Source organism: Pelobates fuscus, chromosome 6 (assembly GCF_036172605.1).
Source record: "Pelobates fuscus isolate aPelFus1 chromosome 6, aPelFus1.pri, whole genome shotgun sequence".
Taxonomy (NCBI): domain Eukaryota; kingdom Metazoa; phylum Chordata; class Amphibia; order Anura; family Pelobatidae; genus Pelobates; species Pelobates fuscus.
This window is the reverse complement of record NC_086322.1, coordinates 137,694,215-137,716,746: the sequence shown is the minus strand read 5'-3', so window position 1 is coordinate 137,716,746 and position 22,532 is coordinate 137,694,215. Positions and strand designations below refer to the sequence as shown.

Here is a 22,532-nt window from a genome sequence, read left to right as displayed (position 1 = left end):
TTTATGCTGAGTTTTCTGGGTTCACTCCTTTATTCCGTTCCTGGAATTCCCAGTCTCCTGGATTCCTTTATATGTTTGTTTTATGTTGCCACACCCTTTCCTTTTACATTAATCCTTTTGTTTCACTTGGTTACTGCAGGCAGTTGTTCCAAGTCCTCTGCCCTTTCTTTGCAGGTAAGTGCTGTGTGTGTTTTATTATTGTTTATTTAGTCATGCATATCTAGCCAGTCTAGGACCCATTTAAGTAGAGTACTTTGACTCAGTGGTGGGCTGCATACACCTTGGCCATTTATGTATGTCTAAATCTCCAATGTTTTACATATATAGTACTTAGTTATGTCTACTCTTGTTTCGCCTTGTATCTCTTGTCTTTATTTTGTCTTGTATTCCCAGTTCATGTACAGTCTTGTCCTGCCCTGTTCTTGTTTTTCTCATGTCTTGTGTACATGTTCTGGGTTCTGTTTTCTGTCCTGCTCTGGTTCTGGGTTCTCCTAGTTTTGTCTTGTTTTCTTGTTTGGTGTCTATTCTAGTCTTGCCTTGTTTCTGTACTGGATACATATCTGCTGCAGAGCCTCCCTATTCAGATCCTGGGAGGTCTGCTTATTGTCATCTGGCACCTGGGATCCACAGAAGCTGCATCAGGGCCCTGGTATGTGGCCACACAAACGCTGGTGCTCAACACCAGGGGTGTGTGGTTACCCTGCACCAGGCCCTGATAATCCATTTCCACACAGTGACTCCTACTATCAAGATCAGGCATACTGGATCCCGGTCACTGGACCGCCACCTCTGACAGTAGACATAGATATCCGACAAGGAGAGTGTAAAGTCACCTCCCAGCTGTGGCTGAGTAGGTCGACAAAAAGCACTTTATGCACGAAAAACCCAATCATTGACTCCACTCTGGGGGTGTGGTGCACCCCCTTAGATACCAATGACAACTGACCACCCCACCCAACCCACTCACCCCCATCACACATAATCCTGACCTAGCAGGCGGCCTGAGCCCTAGCAACCTGACAGGATTCCAAAGCACAGAATGGGTATACGTACACCAATGGTGCACCTCTGGTCAACTTAAGACCTCAACAGAACTGTGCCCAGACAGACACCCGACACCTCCGAATCATTTCCACTACCACCAGGTCAAGACTTATTACATGTCATTGCAAGGTCGGGGACAACTACATAGGAACCTAACGCACTTCGAACACTTATGCACCTCCCGGAAACACCTCTCACGGGGAATCTCGACTTTATACTCCATGCTGCTGACAGCTAACAGTGACATACCCCTAGGGTTCATGAGCAGATAGGAGATGGACACTGGGACGATACTTTCTATACAAGAGTGGGACAAAATCTTCACCCTCACGCACAAATGCTCAATAACCTCTAAATTCCAAGAGTTAAGCTCCAAACTGTTGACATTTTGGTACAGGACACGCAAAATCCTACACTGCATGCACGCAGAGACCCAGATACGTGTTGGTGATGTGGCACAGATGTGGGTACCTATATTCACATCTGATGGTCAGGTCATTTAATTGTACCCTTCTGGGAATCGATTCGCTCTAAAATACATGAAATTACTGGCACCAGCATACCTCTACACCCACTGAATATGCTTTTACACCATACTACCCAACCACTGAAAATATATTAAAAAATCATTGATCCTCCCTCTGCTCACTGTTGTGAAGTCCTTAACCCCTTAAGGACACATGACATGTGTGACATGTCATGATTCCCTTTTATTCCAGAAGTTTGGTCATTAAGGGGTTAATACTTACACTTTGGAAACAGACCGGTGTACCCACCCTTCAGCAATGGGTTGCAAAAGTAGAAGAAATATACTCTATAGAATCGTTGACAGCGGACCTCTGGGGATGATCGGAAAAATGTACTCAAACATGGACCTGCTGGTTGACCTATGTCTTGGGGGCGGCCAGCAGGTCAGGAGGACATTAGGCCACCGACATCACGTATTCAAGAGAGAAGTGAATGAATAAAGGAAGGGAGGAGGGAAGTGGACGAAAGTAAAGAAAGCACAAAAAGCACAAAAGACTATAACTTTTTCTTCTCTCGCCTCCCTTCACCCCTCTCTTTCCCCCCTTCTCCCTCCCCCACACCTTACTACATAGAACTGACAGGGATCCCTCACCCAAAGGTCCTTGATACTTAAACCACAACCATGACCAGCTGGAGTTCCCTAAAAGACTATAGAACCCTTAGATAAGACTGGCCACCAATCACAGGCCAGATAAGACTGGCCACCAATCACAGGCTGTATGAAGACGTATACGGAAGCTACATGTAAAACACTAGTTAAAGGAAGCCTGCCCAATCACCTAAAATGTTACACTTACTAATGCCACATGTATAGGGTGTCACGGGGGGCGGTCCAAAGACCGGGACCCCTGAGTGCCTGATGTGGAAATGAGCGGAGTCTTCAGCGTGGAAGTGGATTACAGGGCCCGGTGCAGGGTAACCGCACGCCCCCTCGTGTTGAGCACCAGCGTTGGTGCGGCCACAAACCAAGACCCTGTTGCAGCTTAGTGGAAGCCAGAGCAGATGAATGCTGAGATGTATCCAGTACTAGAAACAAGGCAAGACTAGAACAGGCACCAAACAAGAAAACAAGACAAAACTAGTAGAACCCAGAACCAGAGAAGGATAGAAAGCCAAACATGTACACAATACATAAGGAAACATTAACTAAACTGGGGCAGGACAGGACTGTACATGGACTGGGATTACAAAATAAAACAAGACAAGATATAATAGGCAAAACAAGAGGAGACATAACTAAGCACTATATATGAAAAGTATGGGGATTTAGTTACATTATATGATCATAAATTGCATAAGCCTGCCACAACGCCAGTGTACCCCATATTCGGCAGGTCCTACTTTGCCTAGTGTATACTAAAAGAACCATAAGAAACACATATATAGCACTTACCTGCAAGAAAGGGCAGAAGGCTTGAGCAGCTGCCTGCAGGACACTGAAACAAAAGGAATCATGGAAAACAAACGGGTGTGGCAACATAAAACAAACATTTAAAGGAAACCTGGACACTGGGAATTCAAGGGACGGATTACAGAAATTAACCCAGAAAAACCCAGCATAAAGAAAACCAGACATAGAATAGAGAATGTGAACATACTGTATATGGTGTAGGCTAGATTCAAGCTTAATTAGGATGAACAGACATGTCTAAATGGTGATGCAAAGAATCTAGACTTACACCAGGGAGAGACAGCGTGATTTATGAGAAGAGTGACAGCAGGATATGGAAAATAAAGGCATACGGCATATGCTGAGTAGATGCTATTTTTAACGCTGCACATTCAGGATTCATTGTCCGTTCCCTAACCCCTGCACCTTTCTGTGCTGTGAGCCATGTATTGAGTGTCCAGCTGGGCATGTAGCTGACAGAGAGCAAGCCATGGGAGGACATTCCCTAGTTGGAGCGATGAAAGAATGCTTGTGTGAGTGTGTGTCAGCAGGCAACAGGTGGAACATCTGTGTTGGTTCTGTGTGGGCTCGATCCGAAATCGAGCTGTGTGATCTGTGAGCAGGATTGCCATATGCTGGGCTTCACTGTGTTCTCACTGTTGAAATCACACTGTCTCTCATGTTCCTCTGCATCGTGCTGCTGGGCAGGTTATGTAGCAGGGCTTGCTGAGTCCTTCGATCTTGTGGCTCACCCGCCTCCAACCCGATGTTGTTGTGAGCGGAGGCTTGATGGGAGGGCTGGTCCGGTGTATTCCACTGTGCCAGCCCCGGGCTCTGCTTGAGCGGCCGCCTGTGCCCTCAGTTCTGGTTCAACTTCTGGCCGGTAACGGGCTGCCTGGCTGATGGAGTGTGCGTGGGCTTGGGGCTGCGGTTCGAGGAACGTCCTCTAGGGGCTCAAGGCCCAGGAAGGCTGCTGTGGAGACCGGATCCAGATCCAGGGTATGTGAGCCGGGTAAGCCAGGAGGTTGCTGCGGTGTGTGGCAGGGCTATGTTGTTGCGTTCCCATGTAGCGAGGTGACAGGGCTCAGTTTATCTTGCTGCCCACCGGCGGTTTGTGCACTTGCGTCTGGCTGGGGCCTTCAGGTTGCCATGTTGGAGGCACAGTGTACATGTGTAAACACTCTGCCTGCTGTTCGGAGAGCCTGTCGTGCCACCCTGGCTCTCCTCTGTGGGGGCCGGGATAACCCCCCCGGCCCGAGGGGGGGGACCGAGGCCTGTGAGGTGTGTTACAGGACTGTGGTAGGGCGACCAGGTTATCGCAGAACAGCGGCCGTCTGCCCCGTGTCTACCCCGAGTAGGCCACAGGCTTCGAAGTCCCGTACCACTGGGGCCCTGAAACTCCCGATCTCGGAGTCCACGGTGGTGCCCACCCCTATCCTGCACACTTCTGTGGGTCATTCCGCCTAATTGTCAGCGGTAAGCCCATGCTTTTCATCAGCTGGAGGTAAAGTTTGCTGGAGCCTCAGGGACATTCGACCGGTCAGCATGGCGGTCAGGCCCCGCCCCCCTTTTTTGCATTTTTCTGTATTTTTTTATAATAAATAAGCATTTATGTATATATATGTTACATCAAATTAAAGCCCTTTCTGTCCTTTAAAAAGCGGTATATAATATGTGTTGGTGCAATAAATTAGTAAAATGCAAATTGCAATTGAACGCAAACAGCAAAAAATGCAAAAAATGCTGTTGTTATAAAGTGAAAGACAAGCTTCCGAAGCTCTGTCCTTAAGGGGTTAAGGGGTTAATTAAGATTTTCTTATCCCCTGCTATGTTAATAGCTTGCTAGACCCTGCAAGAGCCTCCTGTATGTGATTAAACTTCAATTTAGAGATTGAGATACAATTATTTAAGGTAAATTACATCTGTTTGAAAGTGAAACCATTTTTTTTTCATGCAGGCTGTGTCAATCATGGCCAGGGCTGCATAAACAGAAACAAAGTGATTTAACCCGTTAAGGACATATGACGTGTGACATGTCATGATTCCCTTTTATTCCAGACGTTTGGTCCTTAAGGGGTTAAAGGGAAACTCCAGAGCCAGGAAAACAATCCGTTTTCCTGGCACTGGAGGGTCCCTCTCCCTCCCACCCCCCAATCCCCGGTTACTGAAGGGGTGAAAACCCCTTCAGTCACTTACCTGAGGCAGCAGTGATGTCCCTCGCTGCTGTCTCCTCCTCCGCGCCGCTCCTCCTCTGTATTGCGTCGGCTGTTGGGCAAGACTGATCCCGCCCACCGGCCGAGGAGACCTAATGCGCATGCGCATTACGTCTCCCCATAGGAAAGCATTGAAAAATAATTTCAATGCTTTCCTATGGGGAAATGAGCGACGCTGGAGGTCCTCACACAGCGTGAGGACGTCCAGCGATGCTCTAGCACAGGTTTCCTGTGCTATGAAGGAGGAAGTTCCCTCTAGTGGCTGTCTAGTAGACAGCCACTAGAGGTGGAGTTAACCCTGCAAGGTAATTATTGCCGTTTATAGAAAACTGCCATAATTACACTTGCAGGGTTAAGAGTAGTGGGAGTTGGCACCCAGACCACTCCAATGGGCAGAAGTGGTCTGGGTGCCTGGAGTGTCCCTTTAACTCCTAAATGACAGTGAATTGAGCAGTGAAATTGCAAGGGAATGATCTGTACACTAAAATTGCTTTATTTAGCCGACTTTAGGTTTATTTAGGTGACTATAGTGTTCTTTTAACCCACTTTATAAGTGATTATACACTGAAAAGTGTTACAAAAAAAGTGTAAACAAATTATGAGAAAGGTGAACGTGCAGAATTATAATATAATAAACGAGTGTAAACATGCAGTACAAATAAAGTGACAGTGCTTATAAATAAAATTACAATTGATGAAAGTCACTAGTGTAAAAAGTGTTAATAGTCACAAAAAAAACTGTAAAGTAAAATTAGCATGTGTCATATATTAAAAAAAAGTGTCTACAATATAATTACACATTGCTAACAGAGAGTGTGATTTTAATGATAACATGCCAGTCACAATATTATTCTGGCAAGTAGCCCTGCTTGTTTCCGGACAGACACGTGTTGACATTGTGCAATAGAGCTGTGTGGGCAGAGGGCTCCCATTGGATACACGCTCACACCTGTGGAGCGCCCCCTGCTTGCCACGACAACCTTATGCAGGTGCGAGCTGATGTCATGCCCGGATGCTGCGTTACAGTAGAAGCACTGGCACAAGTTGGGGCAGTAGAAACACGTCGCCCGCTGATGAGGTCACTGGGAGGCGTCGCTCCATGGTCTAGCTGCTGTTATTTGATCGGGAGTTGCTGGCTCTGTGTTATAAGGATTCTCTTATCTTCAGCTAGACTCCATGCCGTGCCTGCAGAGCACACTGTGCTGCTCGCTGCTCTGCCAGTGACGGGGGGCTGCTGTTGTCCTGTGAAGATGGGGGTGCTGAGGATTGCTATACCAGCCTGTTTGTTTACATAGAAGGTGCAGGAGCTGCCAAGCAGGAAGCAGCAGGTTCCTGGATCTGTAACAGCTGTGAGTCCCATGGGCTACAGGCAGCTTGTCTGGGCTGTGACACAAATCTTTTATCTCCATTAAAGTGCACTACAGGCTTCCTCAGCACAGACTGTTCAGCCATGTGCCCCTGGCTGCATGTGCTCACACTGATCATGACTACCTACCTGCTGGTTAACAGCCATGAGGGGCCAGCATACCAGTCCCATCAGCAGCCTGAGACCCCTGACTGGAGGATGACTCTGAAGACCATCAGGAATGGGGTGCATAAGATTGACATGTATCTGAATGCAGCCCTGGACCTTCTTGGAGGAGAGGATGGACTTTGTCAGTTTAAGTGTAGAGATGGTAATGTTTAGACATTATTTATCAACGTTTGGAGTATTACCTTGTTGGATAACTTGCTGTTATGGGATGTGAATATAATGACCAGTGACTCTCAGGTGAAATGTAAGCCAGTGCTTCTTTATCACTAGGGAATTGTACTCAGTTCTCAAAAACAAACAACAACAACAAACAATAATAATTTTAATCTTTAAAATAACACAAAGTGGTGACCAGATATCAAGCTGTATGTTGTTTTCGAGAACCTGTGTTCTAAACTCTATTGGGTTAACACAGTAGACAATGATACATTTAAAACGAATCTCTTTTAAACTTCAATATGAAAATATGATGCATTCAGTACTTTCCATTAAGCGTAGAATAAAATATTTTCTTATTGAAGTAAAATCTTTCTGATATTTCACCTGTATGTGTAAATCTTGAGCTGGGTTGCATTAGTTTGGACAAAATTACCAGAACAATTCTGATGTTAAAATTCAGTTGGAAAATCCTTAGACACTACATTTATGTCATAAGTATTCTGATTAACTTAAGAAAACATGGGATTTGTGCAGATCATGGAACAGGGGAGCTTATTTAAATTTTTACACATTGCACTATATGCACGGATATTTACTAACTTGAGAATTGTCCATCATTCAATGTCAATTTTACATTTATTTACAAAATACCTGAACTGGAAGTATAACTGACTTGGATAATTCTTCCAGTTTTGCTATTTTGCTTTTAAATTTGAAATTCCCTTTGCATTCCTGACAATTCGCACTTTTGTAATTAACCTTAAATTTTTTATTTTTTTTATTTTTTACACAAAGAATGTAAAAAAACAACAAAAAAAAAACCTTTCGCCACAGCTCCACTCCTTTAGTCCATCTACCGGGATTAAATTATGACTCATGGCATCAGAGATGTGGAAATTAATAGAAGCCTTATTATTTAATTGTGTAATTCTATTGAAAACTGTAGGGGAATATTCTTGGTTACATGGGCATTTGATGCAAAAAAATGAGCCGTGACGAGTAGTGAGTCCTACCTGGTGTCACTCAAAGCATTTTTATTTATCCTTTGGAAATAAAGATCTGGTGCTGATAACCTATCTTTCATCAGCATATCATGCACTTGTTATCAGTAATGAGAATTTTTTTTTTTTTTAAATCAGGTCAATGACATTTTGGTGTTTTTCTTCTTGTGAGACATGCAAGAGAGACTGTGCTATAGGTTTTAACAGAACGGTGTGATGCAGTTATGACAGGAAAAATGCTTACTGGTTTATAACTTTTATTGGCACTGGGTATGTGTGTCTGTATATTCATTGCATATGCATGACAAAATAAAAATAAAAGATTTTTCTACATTTTTCAAAAGGTAAAAAAAAAAAAAATAATTTTATAAAGAATATATGTCAATCTGACTCTCCATATCTGTTGCCCTCCATTTGTTATTGAGATTGTGGGCATAGTTGAACATCCCTATACTAGGAAAAAAATAAAACGTGAACTATAAGGTAGAAAGGCTATTGAGGGTTTATATTTAAAGGAACACTCCAAGCAACATGAGTGTTAGGGTGCCCTGTAGTTGTTAGGGTACCAGGTTTGCCCTGTAGCCCTTTCTGTTGTAAACTGTCAAATGGTTTGACTTCTTTACTGGGACCCACACTGGGCTGCTTTTGGAATAGTCTATAGTTGCTGGAGAATGGAAGCTGTCTGCCTGAGCCAAGACCAGTGGTGCATTTCTTCACTAACTGAGCGCACTCTACTGTAGAATTATTATCAAAGTGTGTGAATGTCTGGCGGTGTATTTGGTGTACAATTCAATGAAAAGCTTTTCAAGCAGGCGTCTCTTTCTTTTATAGGATCTAAGCCATTTCCACGCTACGGCTACAAACCCTCACCTCCAAATGGATGTGGCTCTCCAGTATTTGGTGTCCATGTAAGTATGGCTTATTCCCAAGCACTCAGTATATAATTAAACAGTTGTGTATTTAACTAACCTGCGGTTTATAGACCTGCAGTCAAATGGGTTTTTAAGGCAAATTGTAGTTTCATTACAATCTAATTATTATAGAATTCGGCCCAGAAAAAGACAATAAAACACATAAAGTGGTCCAAACAAGGAAAGTTTATTCCAATACTCGCCCAGCTTATTGAACATCATATACCAGTGAATAGTTAGACATTATTTAGTTTGGAGAACATTGTCGTTTCTCAACATGTTTAGAGTGGGAGACCGTAAAAAGGGAGTCTGACACATTTATGTGTATGATGGTACTGACCCTACAGGCTGAAGATAAAACCCACTTAAGGCCTTGCATAGTAAAATAAAAAACCAACAACAAAAATAAGTTATTTGCTCTAAATCTCCAGATCTGATGAGCGCTCTTATGGAAACAACAGGAAACTTTTCCTTAAACCTCTCAACCAATCCTAGTCTCCCAGTTGATTTCTGTAAGAGTGATAGCGATAGTAATAAGCTGAAAGCGAAGGTGTCCTGCACATACAGGGGTTGCAAAATTTCAGAAGTTTGCAATTTGGTTCCTGTAATCTAGTGAGGGAGTAATGTAAATCCACTCTTGTGTTGAATGTTTGTATGAATATATTAATATATGTGTGTTATAACACATTTTGTTTTACTAAGGTGTATGCCATGTTAATATCAATTACAAACACTAGAGGGAGACTTTTGTACATAAATTCATTTGTTTCTCTTTTTGTAATAACTTTCCTCCTTTTTACATGGAGGGCAATAATCGAATGTGAAATAAGAACAAAGATTAACACCCTAAGGACTACACTTCTGGAATAAAAGGGAATCATGACATGTCACACATGTCATGTGCCCTTAAGGGCTTAAAGGAACACAATATTCACCAGAACAACTACAGCTTATTGTACTTGTCCTGGTGAGTATAATTAGTTCCTTCAGACTTTCTGCACTAAACACTGTCTTTTCAGAGAAAATGAAGTGTTTACAGTACAGCCTAGTGATAACTCCACTGGACACTCCTCAGATTGCTACTAGAGGTGCTTCCTGGGGCAGTGCTTCAGTGTGCAGCACTGACATTTAGTGTCTCCACCCTCTGCATGAAGACACTGAACATACCTCATAGATATGCTGATTGGCCAGGGCTCTGTTTGGCTTGTGTTGGCTCTGCCCCTGATCTGTTTCCTTGACAAGCTCAGCCAATCCAATGCTTTCCTATAGGAAAGCATTGTGATTGGCACAGATAATCCTTTCTGATGATGTGCGCCAAGGAGGCAAATCAGGAACAGAGCCAGAAGCAGCAGACTGGAATAAAGGTAAGATTTTACTATATTTAGTGAGGCCAGGAGGGCTAGATGGTGGTTTTTAACATTAAAGGGTCAGAAATACATGTTTGTTTCCTGACCCTATAGTGTTCCTTTAAATATATTTAAGCTTATTTTATTAAATGCACTTAAAGTGACATTATAGGTAGCCAGGCCACTTCAGCTCATTGAGGTGGTCTGGAAGCATTGCCCCAGGTCCCTTAACCCTGAGCAGGTAATTGTAATTACCTTTGAAAAGGTGATGTAGAGAAGCAGTGCCTTCAGTAATGTCCTCAAATCCAATTGAGTATAGGCTGATATGAAGACAACAAAATGAAACCTAGTGCAGTATTTTCATTGCTGGTGATATTAGATGAAAAGAAAGAAACACATTAAAAAAATTTCTGGAGCTTAAAATCGGCTCTAGATGTTTTTGCTTGGACGGTATGATCCCCATCTATGGATACGCTGGATCATTTTAGTGTATAGGTCATCAGCCTACAGTGTAACTTCTCAATTCTCTGCCATTTATCTTTCATTTCTATGCATGCAGCCCTTGCAACTACTCCCCCGGTTGTGACTGACACATCCTGCATGAAAAAATGGTTTTATTTTCAATCAGATGTTAACTTGCTTTAGGACTTTTTATCACCTGCTCTGTAAATTGAACTTAAATCGCACACAGGAGGCTCCAAGGTCTACAAATTAACAGTGCAGACAATAGGAAATTCAAAATTGAAACTGAATGTGCAGTAAAGGAAGTTTAAAATTTAGATGTCTCTTTACAGGTAATATTTAGGAAGGCTGTGCAAGTCACATGTCTGAGGTTGTAATTACGGCCACATAAACAAAGTGATTTAACTCCTAAATCGCAGATAACTAATCGGTGAATGTGCAGGGGCATGTTCTATATAGCAAACTGCTTTTATTAAACTAAAGTTTTTTTGCTGACTATAGGGTCCCTTTAAGAATTCCATGGCCATTCCTACCATGGATACTAGGGGTTCTAGCAATACCTGCAAAAAAAAATGGTTTCTATGGAGAGCGTTGCTCCTTGGCAAGGTTGCAAGTAATGTAAGTAATTCCACCTGGTAGATCTAGGTTTTGTGATATGTTTTCTTTCAGTTTGACATAGGCATTCCTTCCATGACAAAATGTTGCAATCAGCACGATCGCTGCTATGACACCTGCGGTAATATGAAGAATGAATGTGATGAGCAGTTTCAAAGCTGTCTCTCCAAGATCTGCCGAGACGTGCAGAAAACTCTGGGCATTTCAGAGAGCGTTCAAGGTAAGTTTTTGCATTACTGCACATTACTAGTTTAAAGGAACACATCTATAGCACTTCAGTGTACCCCTCTTTCTAACTTTTTAAAAGTGCTGATCTTAAGAGAAATTGGAACTTGTATGAAGGTGATTGTTTGAACCCTCGTGACTGTCAATCAAGCATTGTTTATACATTTATCCTGCCTCCCAATGCAGAGCTGTCTCAAGGTACTGTCTCTGCTAGATTAGAGTTAAATTAACCACTAGTTTAGCGCACTATGGAAGAGACACTAATCTAATTGTACTTTTAAAATAGAGATTTTAGTCTGTAACACTGGAGTGTTCCTTTTAATAAAGACATTTTTGTACAGTTATGCGTTTTGAGCCTGCAGAGAACAAACTCATTACTAAGATTGCTCACTGGAGAAATCGCAATCTCCATATCAACCTATTGTTTTACAAATTAGGGTGTAAAAGCAATTACAATTTCTAAACAAAAACAGCAATAGCATCTCTTAAACATTCATGTAGGGTTAACCTTACTCCCTTCACAAATAATATATATTAGAAAACTACAATAAGTGAAACACCTATAAATAGTGAAGCGCTAAGCAAATATGGTTATCTTCCCCTCTTAAAACAACAATGTGTGGGAGGTCAGGGAAGCAGCATAGAAAAAAAAAATACAAAGCACTGAATATAGTGCAGAGGTAAAGTTCAAGTGAATATAGCAGAACACAGGTGACGACAAGATACACTCACATGGATTTGAGCCTACAAGCGGATTCACTTCTCGAGCAGTTATGCCTTGAGTTGGAATTACATCCTTCTTCCTGCAGGATCACACTTGGTTTCTGTTCTCTCTCCGAATATTAGGATAGTCTGCTTAATCCGGATCCAGATAAAAAGTGCAAATGTGCTCCCCTTCACTTGAGCCCATAGATCCTTGGCACTAAGTATAAAAGCTTAGTTGTTTTTTGGGGTGGCACTTTACCCAGTTGTATTCCTGGAAACTGTTATAATAAATTTATAAAGTATTTGCAGGATGTTCACAATACTTTATTAATTCTGTTACAAAATTTCAGTAAAAAAACAGGTATCCAGAAAATATAGTGGTACTAAAACGTGTTTTGCTGAAATCTTAGTTTCTTTAGTTGGTTAGCTGACATTTTATGTTTTTTTTTTTTGTTTTGTTTTTTTTAATTGCAGTTGTTTCTCACATTTTATTCATTTTTTTTTCTTTAGCTTGTGAATCAACTGTGTCTCTGCTTTTTGAAACGGTCATACACCTGGGATGTAAACCTTACATGGAGAGCCAGAGAGCTGCCTGCATGTGTCAGTTCGAAGAAAAGATTGACTTGTGAAGTAAACTATAGGAATTTTATAACCATAATCTCAAGTACCTTAACATTTCAGTCATGCTGTTGTGACTTGTATGAAAGACTCTTTAACAGATATTTAATATTTAGTTAGAAATGCAATCAAAGAAAATTAATATATTTTAATGCAAAATAAAAAGTAAATTGTTTTAAATGTAATGTTTTATTTTTTTCTTAATGAAAGAAATAGCATTCAGTGCTGTAAAAAAAATTCTACTTGTTGCTGTTATTATTATTATTATTATTATTAATGTTGTTTTTTTTTTTTTTTTAATACACCATAAGTAAAGGTTTGACAATGCATCCACTCCTCACAAAACTTCCTAGAACAGAGGCAACTATAGGCACTCCAGATGTTGTGGACTTCATCCACCAAAATGCTCTTACACCCTGGTAAAGCATCATGGTAGGTGTAGTCCAAAACATCTGGAGTGCCAAAGGTTGCCTATGTGTGACCTAGAACATCACTTATTTAGGGTTTATGGTAGTGTAAAATATTGGCTCCACCAATGTGATTTTCCTTTTTGTCAGTGTTCTCTCTTGTGTTTCCTGTACCCTACTCACTAAATATTTTCTTATTTTTTTTTTTTCTTTGAGGGGCAGACCCTAAACACTCCTACGGTGTTTTTAGAAAGAATGGGGTAAAAAAAAAGCACTTTAGGCACAACAGGGTATAATCGCTAAATCCTTGACTGGTAGGGTCTACTTGAGGACTGGGTTAGGAACCCCTGGTCTAGACTTAGAGATTACCCTGTTGTGCCTTTTGGTGCCTTTTTTGTTTTTCTTTCCTTCTTATGAACACCTTGGACATAACTGGGTTATCCCTAAATTCTGCTGGGGGGGGTACTTGAGGACTGGGTAGGGAACAACTAGTCTAGACTCCAGATCATCTCCCTTGCAAAGACTTCTCATTGAGCAGCAGTCTGTCTTTGGATAGCCACAGAAAGTCTGGATTGGGGAAGAAGGGGAGAGCGTATAAAGGCTGCAGACGAGAGATCATTTACAATTTGTTTTTAGATATGCCCCCAATGGAAAAAAATGCATAATTAAATGCATTCATATTTTAATTGGTGTATACTCAAGTTTAGTAAACAGTTGGAGGAGGTTGATTTTATTTTTGCAGGGTACCTTTAATTTTTATTGGGCTAGTGTCTTTGCTGCATCCATGTAGTTTAAAAAAAAAAAAAAACACACACAAACAAAAAAACATGCACAATTCAGGGATCTAGCTATCCATGATCAGTCTCCAATTAGAGCAGTCTGGATGTTTGCTGCAAATCTGAGAAAACAATTGTGATGATTCAGATCAGGGAAAAATAATAACTATGCACAGCCCACATCACATACGTAAGTGGTGGTGGCTAAAATGTGTCCTACACAAAAGTGTATCGGATATTTTCCCAGTAGCTATGATATATTGATGATAAGTTTGGTCATACTTTTTGTAGATAGTTTGTGTTAATGTGGATCATCTTGTGCTATATGCTTTGAGTTACTTTTTATCTCTTGGTTTAAGGCAGAAGTATGTTGGCAATTACAGCAGAGAAGCTGAGAATTACAGAGGTTTATCTACTAAATTTCTAAATTGATAAGCTGTGCATTTAGCTGGCTTGTAGAATTATTTCCAGTTAATCAAATTTTGCCCAAATTTGACCATTTAACCTTAAATTTGAAGGTTAGTGAATAAACACACTATTTCATGCAATAACCTGTAGTCCCTGTAAGCATATAGCACAAGATGTTCCTTATTACTGAATATTAATATTTTTATTTTTTGGCTCTTGCTTAAATATTTATACAGAAATGTTATTGTTATTTTGTTTTGACATTTTTAGACCTGAAAATGTAAAAAGAGGGGGGAGGGAAATCAACCCTTATTAGTAGCATCACAATCCTTAAAGGGACACTCCAGGCACCCAGACCACTTCTGCCCATTGGAGTGGTCTGGGTGCCAACTCCCTCTACTCCTAATCCTGCAAGGTAATTATTGCAGTTTATTATAAACTGCAATAATTACCTTGCAGGGTTAACTCCACCACTAGTGGCTGTCTACTAGACAGCCACTAGAGGTCACTTCCTCCTTCATAGCACAGGAAACCTGTGCTAGAGCGTCGCTGGACGTCCTCACGCTGTGTGAGGACCTCCAGCGTCGCTTATTTCCCCATAGGAAAGCATTGAAATTATTTTTCAATGCTTTCCTATGGGGAGCGCTAACGCACATTAGGTCTCCTCGGCTGGTGGGCAGGATCAGTCTCGCCCACCGGCCGACGCAATGCGGAGGAGGAGCGGCGCGGAGGAGGAGACAACGACGAGGGACATCGTCACTACCTCAGGTAAGTGACTGAAGGGGTTTTCACCTTTCAGTAACTGGGGATTGGGGGGTGGGAGGGAGAGGGACCCTCCAGTGCCAGGAAAACGGATTGTTTTCCTGGCACTGGAAATTCTCTTTAAAGGTAATCTGACTCTGTTACAGGCACAGAATGGTATGAGTGCATTTTAAGGTATTTTAATTATAGAGCTGTACTGGGACATACACATGCTCAGACTGGCCTTCTGGCAAATAACAAGTGAGATGTGGTTGCCATAGTCTGAGGGCTATCTAGGATAAAGTTTTGGAGTCTGCACTTTCTTTCTATGGAAGTCCATTTTAACCAATTCATCATAACCCTTACTGTCCTGAATCTGGCAGAATGGAGACACTTTGTTTTCTGTCATTCCAATTATGATCCTTGGTGTTTGACATCTGGGAACACCACAGAACCTTCTCCGGGACATCAGTAAATTGCTTTGCATTTTGTGGAGGGCACTAGGACCATGCAGAGAATGCTGCAACCCATTCATGCACCTTCCCTGGGTTTAAGATATTCTGTAAAAAATAAAAAAAATACCAAAACATTGCTTTATTAAAATATATAACTTAGCAATATTTATTTTGCTCTATATTGCCATTTCCCCACTGCTTTTTTTTTTTTTTTTTTTATAAATGTTTATACTACCTGTTTCCTATGTTATATTTGTATGTAAATATTATATATTGACAGTACCCCAGCAATCCACCCCGATTAACATACTATCAATGTAGGGAGGTATGCTTTTTGGTCATGATGATGGGTGCTATCTAGGCTGGTGCTTCACAGACCTCTGATAATACAATTCTGGCAAGTGTGATGGAGATTGGACTACTGCACTACCATACGAGGATTCACACACTTAGGGTAAAGTGAGAATTCATTGTGAATTTCTAATTAGACAGATTGGCTGTACTGAAAGCATAGCAGACTTATAGAGTTTTTCCATTTTGGTTATTTGGACCTTAAATTTGAGATTCACTGTATTATTTTTTTTTCGTCAATCTTTTTTTAAATTGAAGTACATATGAGCCATACATTACAAACTGTAATGATGCAGGTAATTTATTCTGTGTTCTACACAGAGATTAAAATGTCCTCATTTTATGTTTAAGTAAAAGATAAATGTTGGTTAAGATATCTCAAAAGCAAGAGCGGCGTATAAAGCAAACAATAACCACTTATAAAGAAATTGAAACATGACATGAGATGGGAATAAAACTAGTGATAACTGTCAACTCAACAAAAGAAGGAAATTTGTAGAACAAAATTAAGAAACACAAAATGAGACATCTGCGGCTGTCATATGCATGCAACATAAAATACCACAGTTTTAGAGAATCATCTAGATCAGGGGTTCTCAACCTTGTCCTCGAGGACCCCCTACCAGTCCAGGGTTTAGGGATTACCTGGGTGTGTCTAAGGTGTTTAGAAAAAGGAAAAAAAGACTCTAAGGTGTTTTTTTTTTTCTTTTTCTAGAGTCTTTTTTTCCTTTTTGTAAACACCTTAGACACCCAGGTAATCCCCAAATCCTGGACTGGTAGGGGGTCCTGAGGACTGGGTTGAGAACCCCTGATCTAGATCAAGGGTCAGCAAGTTACAGCATGTGTGCATGGCAGTCGAGGTACCTCTGCACGGCACTTAAGGCTGCCAGACCTCAAGTACCTCCTACCAGTCCATGATTTAGGGATTACCCTGTTGTGTCTAAAGTTTTTGTTTTGTTTTTTCTAAAAACACCTTAGACACAATTGGGTAATCCCTAAATCCTGGACTGGGTTGGACTGTTCTAGTGCAAACCAAGGGGTGATTGTAGGTACAATCCTCAGTTTATGCTTTTCAGCATTTATAGGAAGTGATTTTAGGTCCCAGCACTTGTGATCAGGAATCTGCACTGGAGTAGATCAGCCCGCAGCAGCTATCACAGTGCCTGCCCTTGACGTGTATCTGGCCAGCCCAATCCCCACTGGACCCCAGGGAAGCCACCTACACTACTAGATATACACAGAACTGCTGAAGAAGACTCCCACTCATACAAATAATACAAACAGTTCCCACAAACACAACACCATTAACAATCCACATACAGGCAATACAACAAACAGCCCCACACATACACATACCATCAAACACATCATCCACAATTCTACAAGCAGCCCTCATACACAGCGCACATCCATAGGTATCAGACATAGTACCATAAACTGCTCATAGACATATATAATATAACAGCCCACATACATAAATACAATGCTACAAAACAATTGCAGCACCCATAAATAACACAAGCAGAATACAGCAATATGCAGAGAGAAAGTGCAACAATAGTGGAGAGACCAACTGATCAATCCACTAGAGTTGTAAATGGTTGAAGGGTAAATAGGGCATAACCCAGAGTCAACAGTAGCATAAGGAAAAACTGAAATGGGTGAAAGGAAATCAATACACCCATAATCAGAATTTTACCCCAAGGTGAGTTTGCTCCGTTAGCAAATTACACAAATTGCCAGTAATGGAGCTTGAAATTGAACTTAATAATAGAAATTAAAAACCTTTATTGATCCCTCTTGAGGGAAAGAAACGAACACCACAAATAATAAATAGAAAATGTGAAAAATATGTACAGTGATAGATGTGTTAGTCTTCTAGCCCCACCTGAAGTACTGGTATGTGTAGTCCTAGGGGACTACTGGAGCCTAAAGTCAGTAGCAAAAGCTCATAGTAAGGTAAGTACTGACCAGGTCCCTAAATCAAGGCTTCGTTCGAGACCGTGAGCCGGGTTAGCAGTGAATGCATTATGCCAGCAAGATGCACACCTCAATTTTTTTTATAAAAAAGGACTAGCATGCCAAGGGTCTTCAATATTTCATTTTGGCACATTACTACTAATACGTTGCCTCTCCCTGATCTAGATTGTACAGACTGAGAGACTGGTATGCCATTAATATAGGCCCTATGGCTAACACAAAAAGTAGAGCTCAGCTGATGCCTGCTGTTGAAAAGCCACTGCATACGCATATGTCCAGCGCCCAGATTAGGATTTTGAGATCTTCCCACAGAATGCACCCAACAGTGTAGTTTGGGGGACTTCTCAATGGTGTGAGCTGTGCATAGGGGTTAATGGTTTGGCTTATGGTCTAGGTGATGGCGAGATTGGTAAGTGAGCATTCAGCATTTGCTAGAGCCACTCTCAGTAAGATTCAACTTGTGGTGTCGATGAGTAGATATAGGCTGAGTCTCCTGGGCATGAGGCATAGATAAGGTACCAGCTGCTTGTTGGTGGAGCTTAGTCCAAAATTTTGAACATAGTTGATCAAAGGCTTAGGTAAGCATGTCCACATGGGACGAAACAGGTGATAGAGCTGGCCTCAGAGTGGGGGCCATTTTGAAGAATATCCCCCAAGAAACCAACTGTGCTAATGGGTTCAGCTAAATTCCAGATCAAACACTCAGCTTGTTATTGCCTGGTAGATAAAGAAGCATATCTGAAGAACGTGCTTTTGCTTAATTTCTGGCTTTCCTTGAGGAGCACCAACTGCTGGAAGTCTCTATAACTTTAATTCATTGGGGTCATCAAACAGGAGAAGAGGTGAGAGGAGGAAACAGAAACCAGCAGGTACATACCCAGGGAAAAGGCAGAATAAGAGTAAAAAAGAGGACCTGTTTTTTTCAGGGCTGAGTTCTAGTGGACCACAGCTCATGCTCTATGTCCCTATTGCTTCTCTATTGGATTGTGATGATCAGTAAATTATCTCACCACTGAACAAATTGGGATTCTTCAACAGGAATGTTTCTGCACTAGAATAAATGTAAGTTTTTTTTATGATAAAGGGGAAGCCCTAAAAATAAGTCCCCGGGGAACTACAAAAAAAAAAAAATATTTAAAGGGATTCTATACAGGGAGTGCAGAATCATTAGGCAAGTTGTATTTTTGAGGATTAATTTTATTATTGAACAACAACCATGTTCTCAATGAACCCAAAAAACTAATTAATATCAAAGCTGAATATTTTTGGAAGTAGTTTTTAGTTTGTTTTTAGTTTTAGCTATTTTAGAGGGATATCTGTGTGTGCAGGTGACTATTACTGTGCATAATTATTAGGCAACTTAACAAAAAACAAATATATACCCATTTCAATTATTTATTTTTACCAGTGAAACCAATATAACATCTCAACATTCACAAATATACATTTCTGACATTCAAAAACAAAACAAAAACAAATCAGTGACCAATATAGCCACCTTTCTTTGCAAGGACACTCAAAAGCCTGCCATCCATGGATTCTGTCAGTGTTTTGATCTGTTCACCATCAACATTGCGTGCAGAAGCAACCACAGCCTCCCAGACACTGTTCAGAGAGGTGTACTGTTTTCCCTCCTTGTAAATCTCACATTTGATGATGGACCACAGGTTCTCAATGGTTCAGATCAGGTGAACAAGGAGGCCATGTCAATAGATTTTCTACTTTTATACCTTTTCTTGCCAGCCACACTGTGGAGTACTTGGACGCGTGTGATGGAGCATTGCCTTCATGAAAATCATGTTTTTCTTGAAGGATGCAGACTTCTTCCTGTACCACTGCTTGAAGAAGGTGTCTTCCAGAAACTGGCAGTAGGACTGGGAGTTGAGCTTGACTCCATCCTCAACCCGAAAAGGCCCCACAAGCTCATCTTTGATGATACCAGCCCAAACCAGTACTCCACCTCCACCTTGCTGGCGTCTGAGTCGGACTGGAGCTCTCTGCCCTTTACCAATCCAGCCACGGGCCCATCCATCTGGCCCATCAAGACTCACTCTCATTTCATCAGTCCATAAAACCTTAGAAAAATCAGTCTTGAGATATTTCTTGGCCCAGTCTTGACGTTTCAGCTTGTGTGTCTTGTTCAGTGGTGGTCGTCTTTCAGCCTTTCTTACCTTGGCCATGTCTCTGAATATTGCACACCTTGTGCTTTTGGGCACTCCAGTGATGTTGCAGCTCTGAAATATGGCCAAACTGGTGGCAAGTGGCATCTTGGCAGCTGCACGCTTGACTTTTCTCAGTTCATGGGCAGTTATTTTGTGCCTTGGTTTCTCCACACACTTCTTGCGACCCTGTTGACTATTTTGAATGAAACGCTTGATTCTTCGATGATCACGCTTCAGAAGCTTTGCAATTTTAAGAGTGCTGCATCCCTCTGCAAGATATCTCACTATTTTTGACTTTTCTGAGCCTGTCAAGTCCTTCTTTTGACCCATTTTGCCAAAGGAAAGGAAGTTGCCTAATAATTATGCACACCTGATATAGGGTGTTGATGTCATTAGACCACACCCCTTCTCATTACAGAGATGCACATCACCTAATATGCTTAATTGGTAGTAGGCTTTCGAGCCTATACAGCTTGGAGTAAGACAACATGCATAAAGAGGATGATGTGGTCAAAATACTAATTTGCCTAATAATTCTGCACTCCCTGTAGTGTAAGTAATACAAAGCTGTATTCCTTACACTAGAGTTCCCTCTAGCCTTCCCCTCCCTCACACCACCCATCAGCATGTAAAGGGTTAAAAAAACTTTGTCACTTACCCGATTCCAGCATCGATCTCCCTTGGCACTGGTCAGCGCTCTGCCTCATTCAACGTCACCCGACAGGAGGAAAGGGGGGCTAATGCGCATGTGCAGCAATGGCATTGGGCCCTCCCCATACAAAAGAATTGCTTCAATGCTTTCTTATGGGGATTTTACTAAGGATGGAGGTCCTCATGCAGAGCTTGAGGACGTCTAGAATCAGTAAGGCGACCTTAAGTCGCCTAGCAAGCAGGAACTATTTAGAAAATTGGGCAGACTAGATGGGCCGAATGGTTTGTATCTTATTCTATGTTTCTAACTGCCTTTAGTGGTTCTCTGATTGACAGCCACTAGAGGCAGTCTCAGTCCTGCAATGTAAATATTGCAGTTTCTTAACCCCTTAAGGACACATGACATGTGTGACATGTCATGATTCCCTTTTATTCCAGAAGTTTGGTCCTTAAGGGGTTAAAAGCTTCAATGTCTTCTAAAGCTGCAGTGCTTATTGTGCCAAGAGTACAATTTGACAACTTACCTGGGTCATGCTGGGCACATCTAACTGTATACTCTATATATGATCTTCTGTAGGAGAATCTGGATTGCTGTACAGCACAATGTACAACCATGCAGAGCTATGCTATATTGGCAGATGGTACCATTCTGTTTTGGCTATGCTATATTCTATATTTTTCCTGCAGGAGAACCCAGACACGTTGTCAAATCAAACTAAAATGATAACTATATTTACTGAGGGATGGCAGCAGGTTGCTCCTGGCAGCATAATCACTATAGTGGGCATATACACATTGGTGTGTTCTTACATTTGGCATTTGAATTCTGTTTAGTGCAGGGTATTACTTTTCGTGTGCCTTCCTTCCTTCATTATTTATTGATTAAAGTAACTGTATGGCATCATAACATCTGCATCGAAATTAAGTTGCTATGGTGCCCAGCAGTCCCTGGTGCTTTCTTACCTGAAGTAGTTAAACCGTTCCACAAATCCCACAGGTTTGTCAACAGCGCCGGATCTACCTTTCCCCAATGGCACCTGGAGTGCCACGTCCAGGGGCGCAGCTGATTAACTAGAGGTGCCAGCTGACACTCTAAGCCAATCAGTAGCTCCCCATTCATAAAAAGGCACCTTTTTACCTGACCACTCAAGCCAATAAGCAGCGCACTTGCGTGGTGGCAGTCCACACATGAAGAAGCAGGGTGCCATTTGGGAAATTGAGATCCTGCGTGGGGGAGCAATCTTTTGCATTAAACCGTTCGAGAACAGTTTGACACATTCAGATAAGAAAGCGCCAGGGACCTCTCGGCACCATAACAACTAAATTTCCATGAAGTTGTTATGTCGAACATACAGTTCCTTTAATATGTAAGTGGTAAATTTACAGTGGATCTGACAACCATGGACGAACTAGTACTGCATAAATGTTAAAGTAATGTCTGTGATTTCTGATCAATGGCTATTTTAAACCTGCAATTCGAAATTCACATATGCTTCCATATCCTCATAGATATCATCCTGTAACGAATGTTTACAAAACTTTGTTAAATACATAAAATGATGAATTCTAGAATATCTCACAGCAAACGAAGCTCCTCCCTGGTCTAAGATCTCTGCACCTTTAAAGTACTCTAATTACTGTGTACTGTACAGCTGTGTACATTGCAATGTGCATAAGCAGTTTATCTATTGTATCATTACGTACAGTCTCATGCTACATTGTTATAGCTGCAACTCAGGCCACAGTGTGTAATGGTCAGCACTGTAATAGCACAGACAGAAGACGTTTGGGAAAAGATTACCCCTTGCAGGGAGAAGGAGGAGGGGAAAGTTTCTTTAGGGCGGTAACTG

General features: G+C 41.5%; 1 protein-coding gene across 1 annotated transcript; it reads left to right on the top strand.

Annotated features, from left to right (window-relative positions):
* Positions 1 to 6,236: 6,236 nt before the first annotated feature.
* On the top strand, positions 6,237 to 12,846 carry LOC134614473 (group XIIA secretory phospholipase A2-like). Its single transcript, XM_063458347.1, has 4 exons — positions 6,237 to 6,851; positions 8,701 to 8,777; positions 11,258 to 11,423; positions 12,644 to 12,846. The coding sequence occupies exons 1-4, from the start codon at positions 6,626 to 6,628 to the stop codon at positions 12,760 to 12,762; spliced, it is 588 nt and encodes a 195-aa protein (XP_063314417.1). The 5' UTR covers positions 6,237 to 6,625; the 3' UTR covers positions 12,763 to 12,846.
* Positions 12,847 to 22,532: the final 9,686 nt, after the last annotated feature.

What these genes read in the sequence shown, in the direction of transcription:
- LOC134614473 (XM_063458347.1), top strand. Translation starts at nt 6,626, where the DNA reads ATGTGCCCCTGGCTGCATGTGCTCACACTGATCATGACTACCTACCTG. An exon ending in TCAGTTTAAGTGTAGAGATG is followed by an intron (nt 6,852 to 8,700) that starts GTAATGTTTAGA and finishes TTTCTTTTATAG; the next exon opens with GATCTAAGCCATTTCCACGC. An exon ending in CTCCAGTATTTGGTGTCCAT is followed by an intron (nt 8,778 to 11,257) that starts GTAAGTATGGCT and finishes GTTTTCTTTCAG; the next exon opens with TTTGACATAGGCATTCCTTC.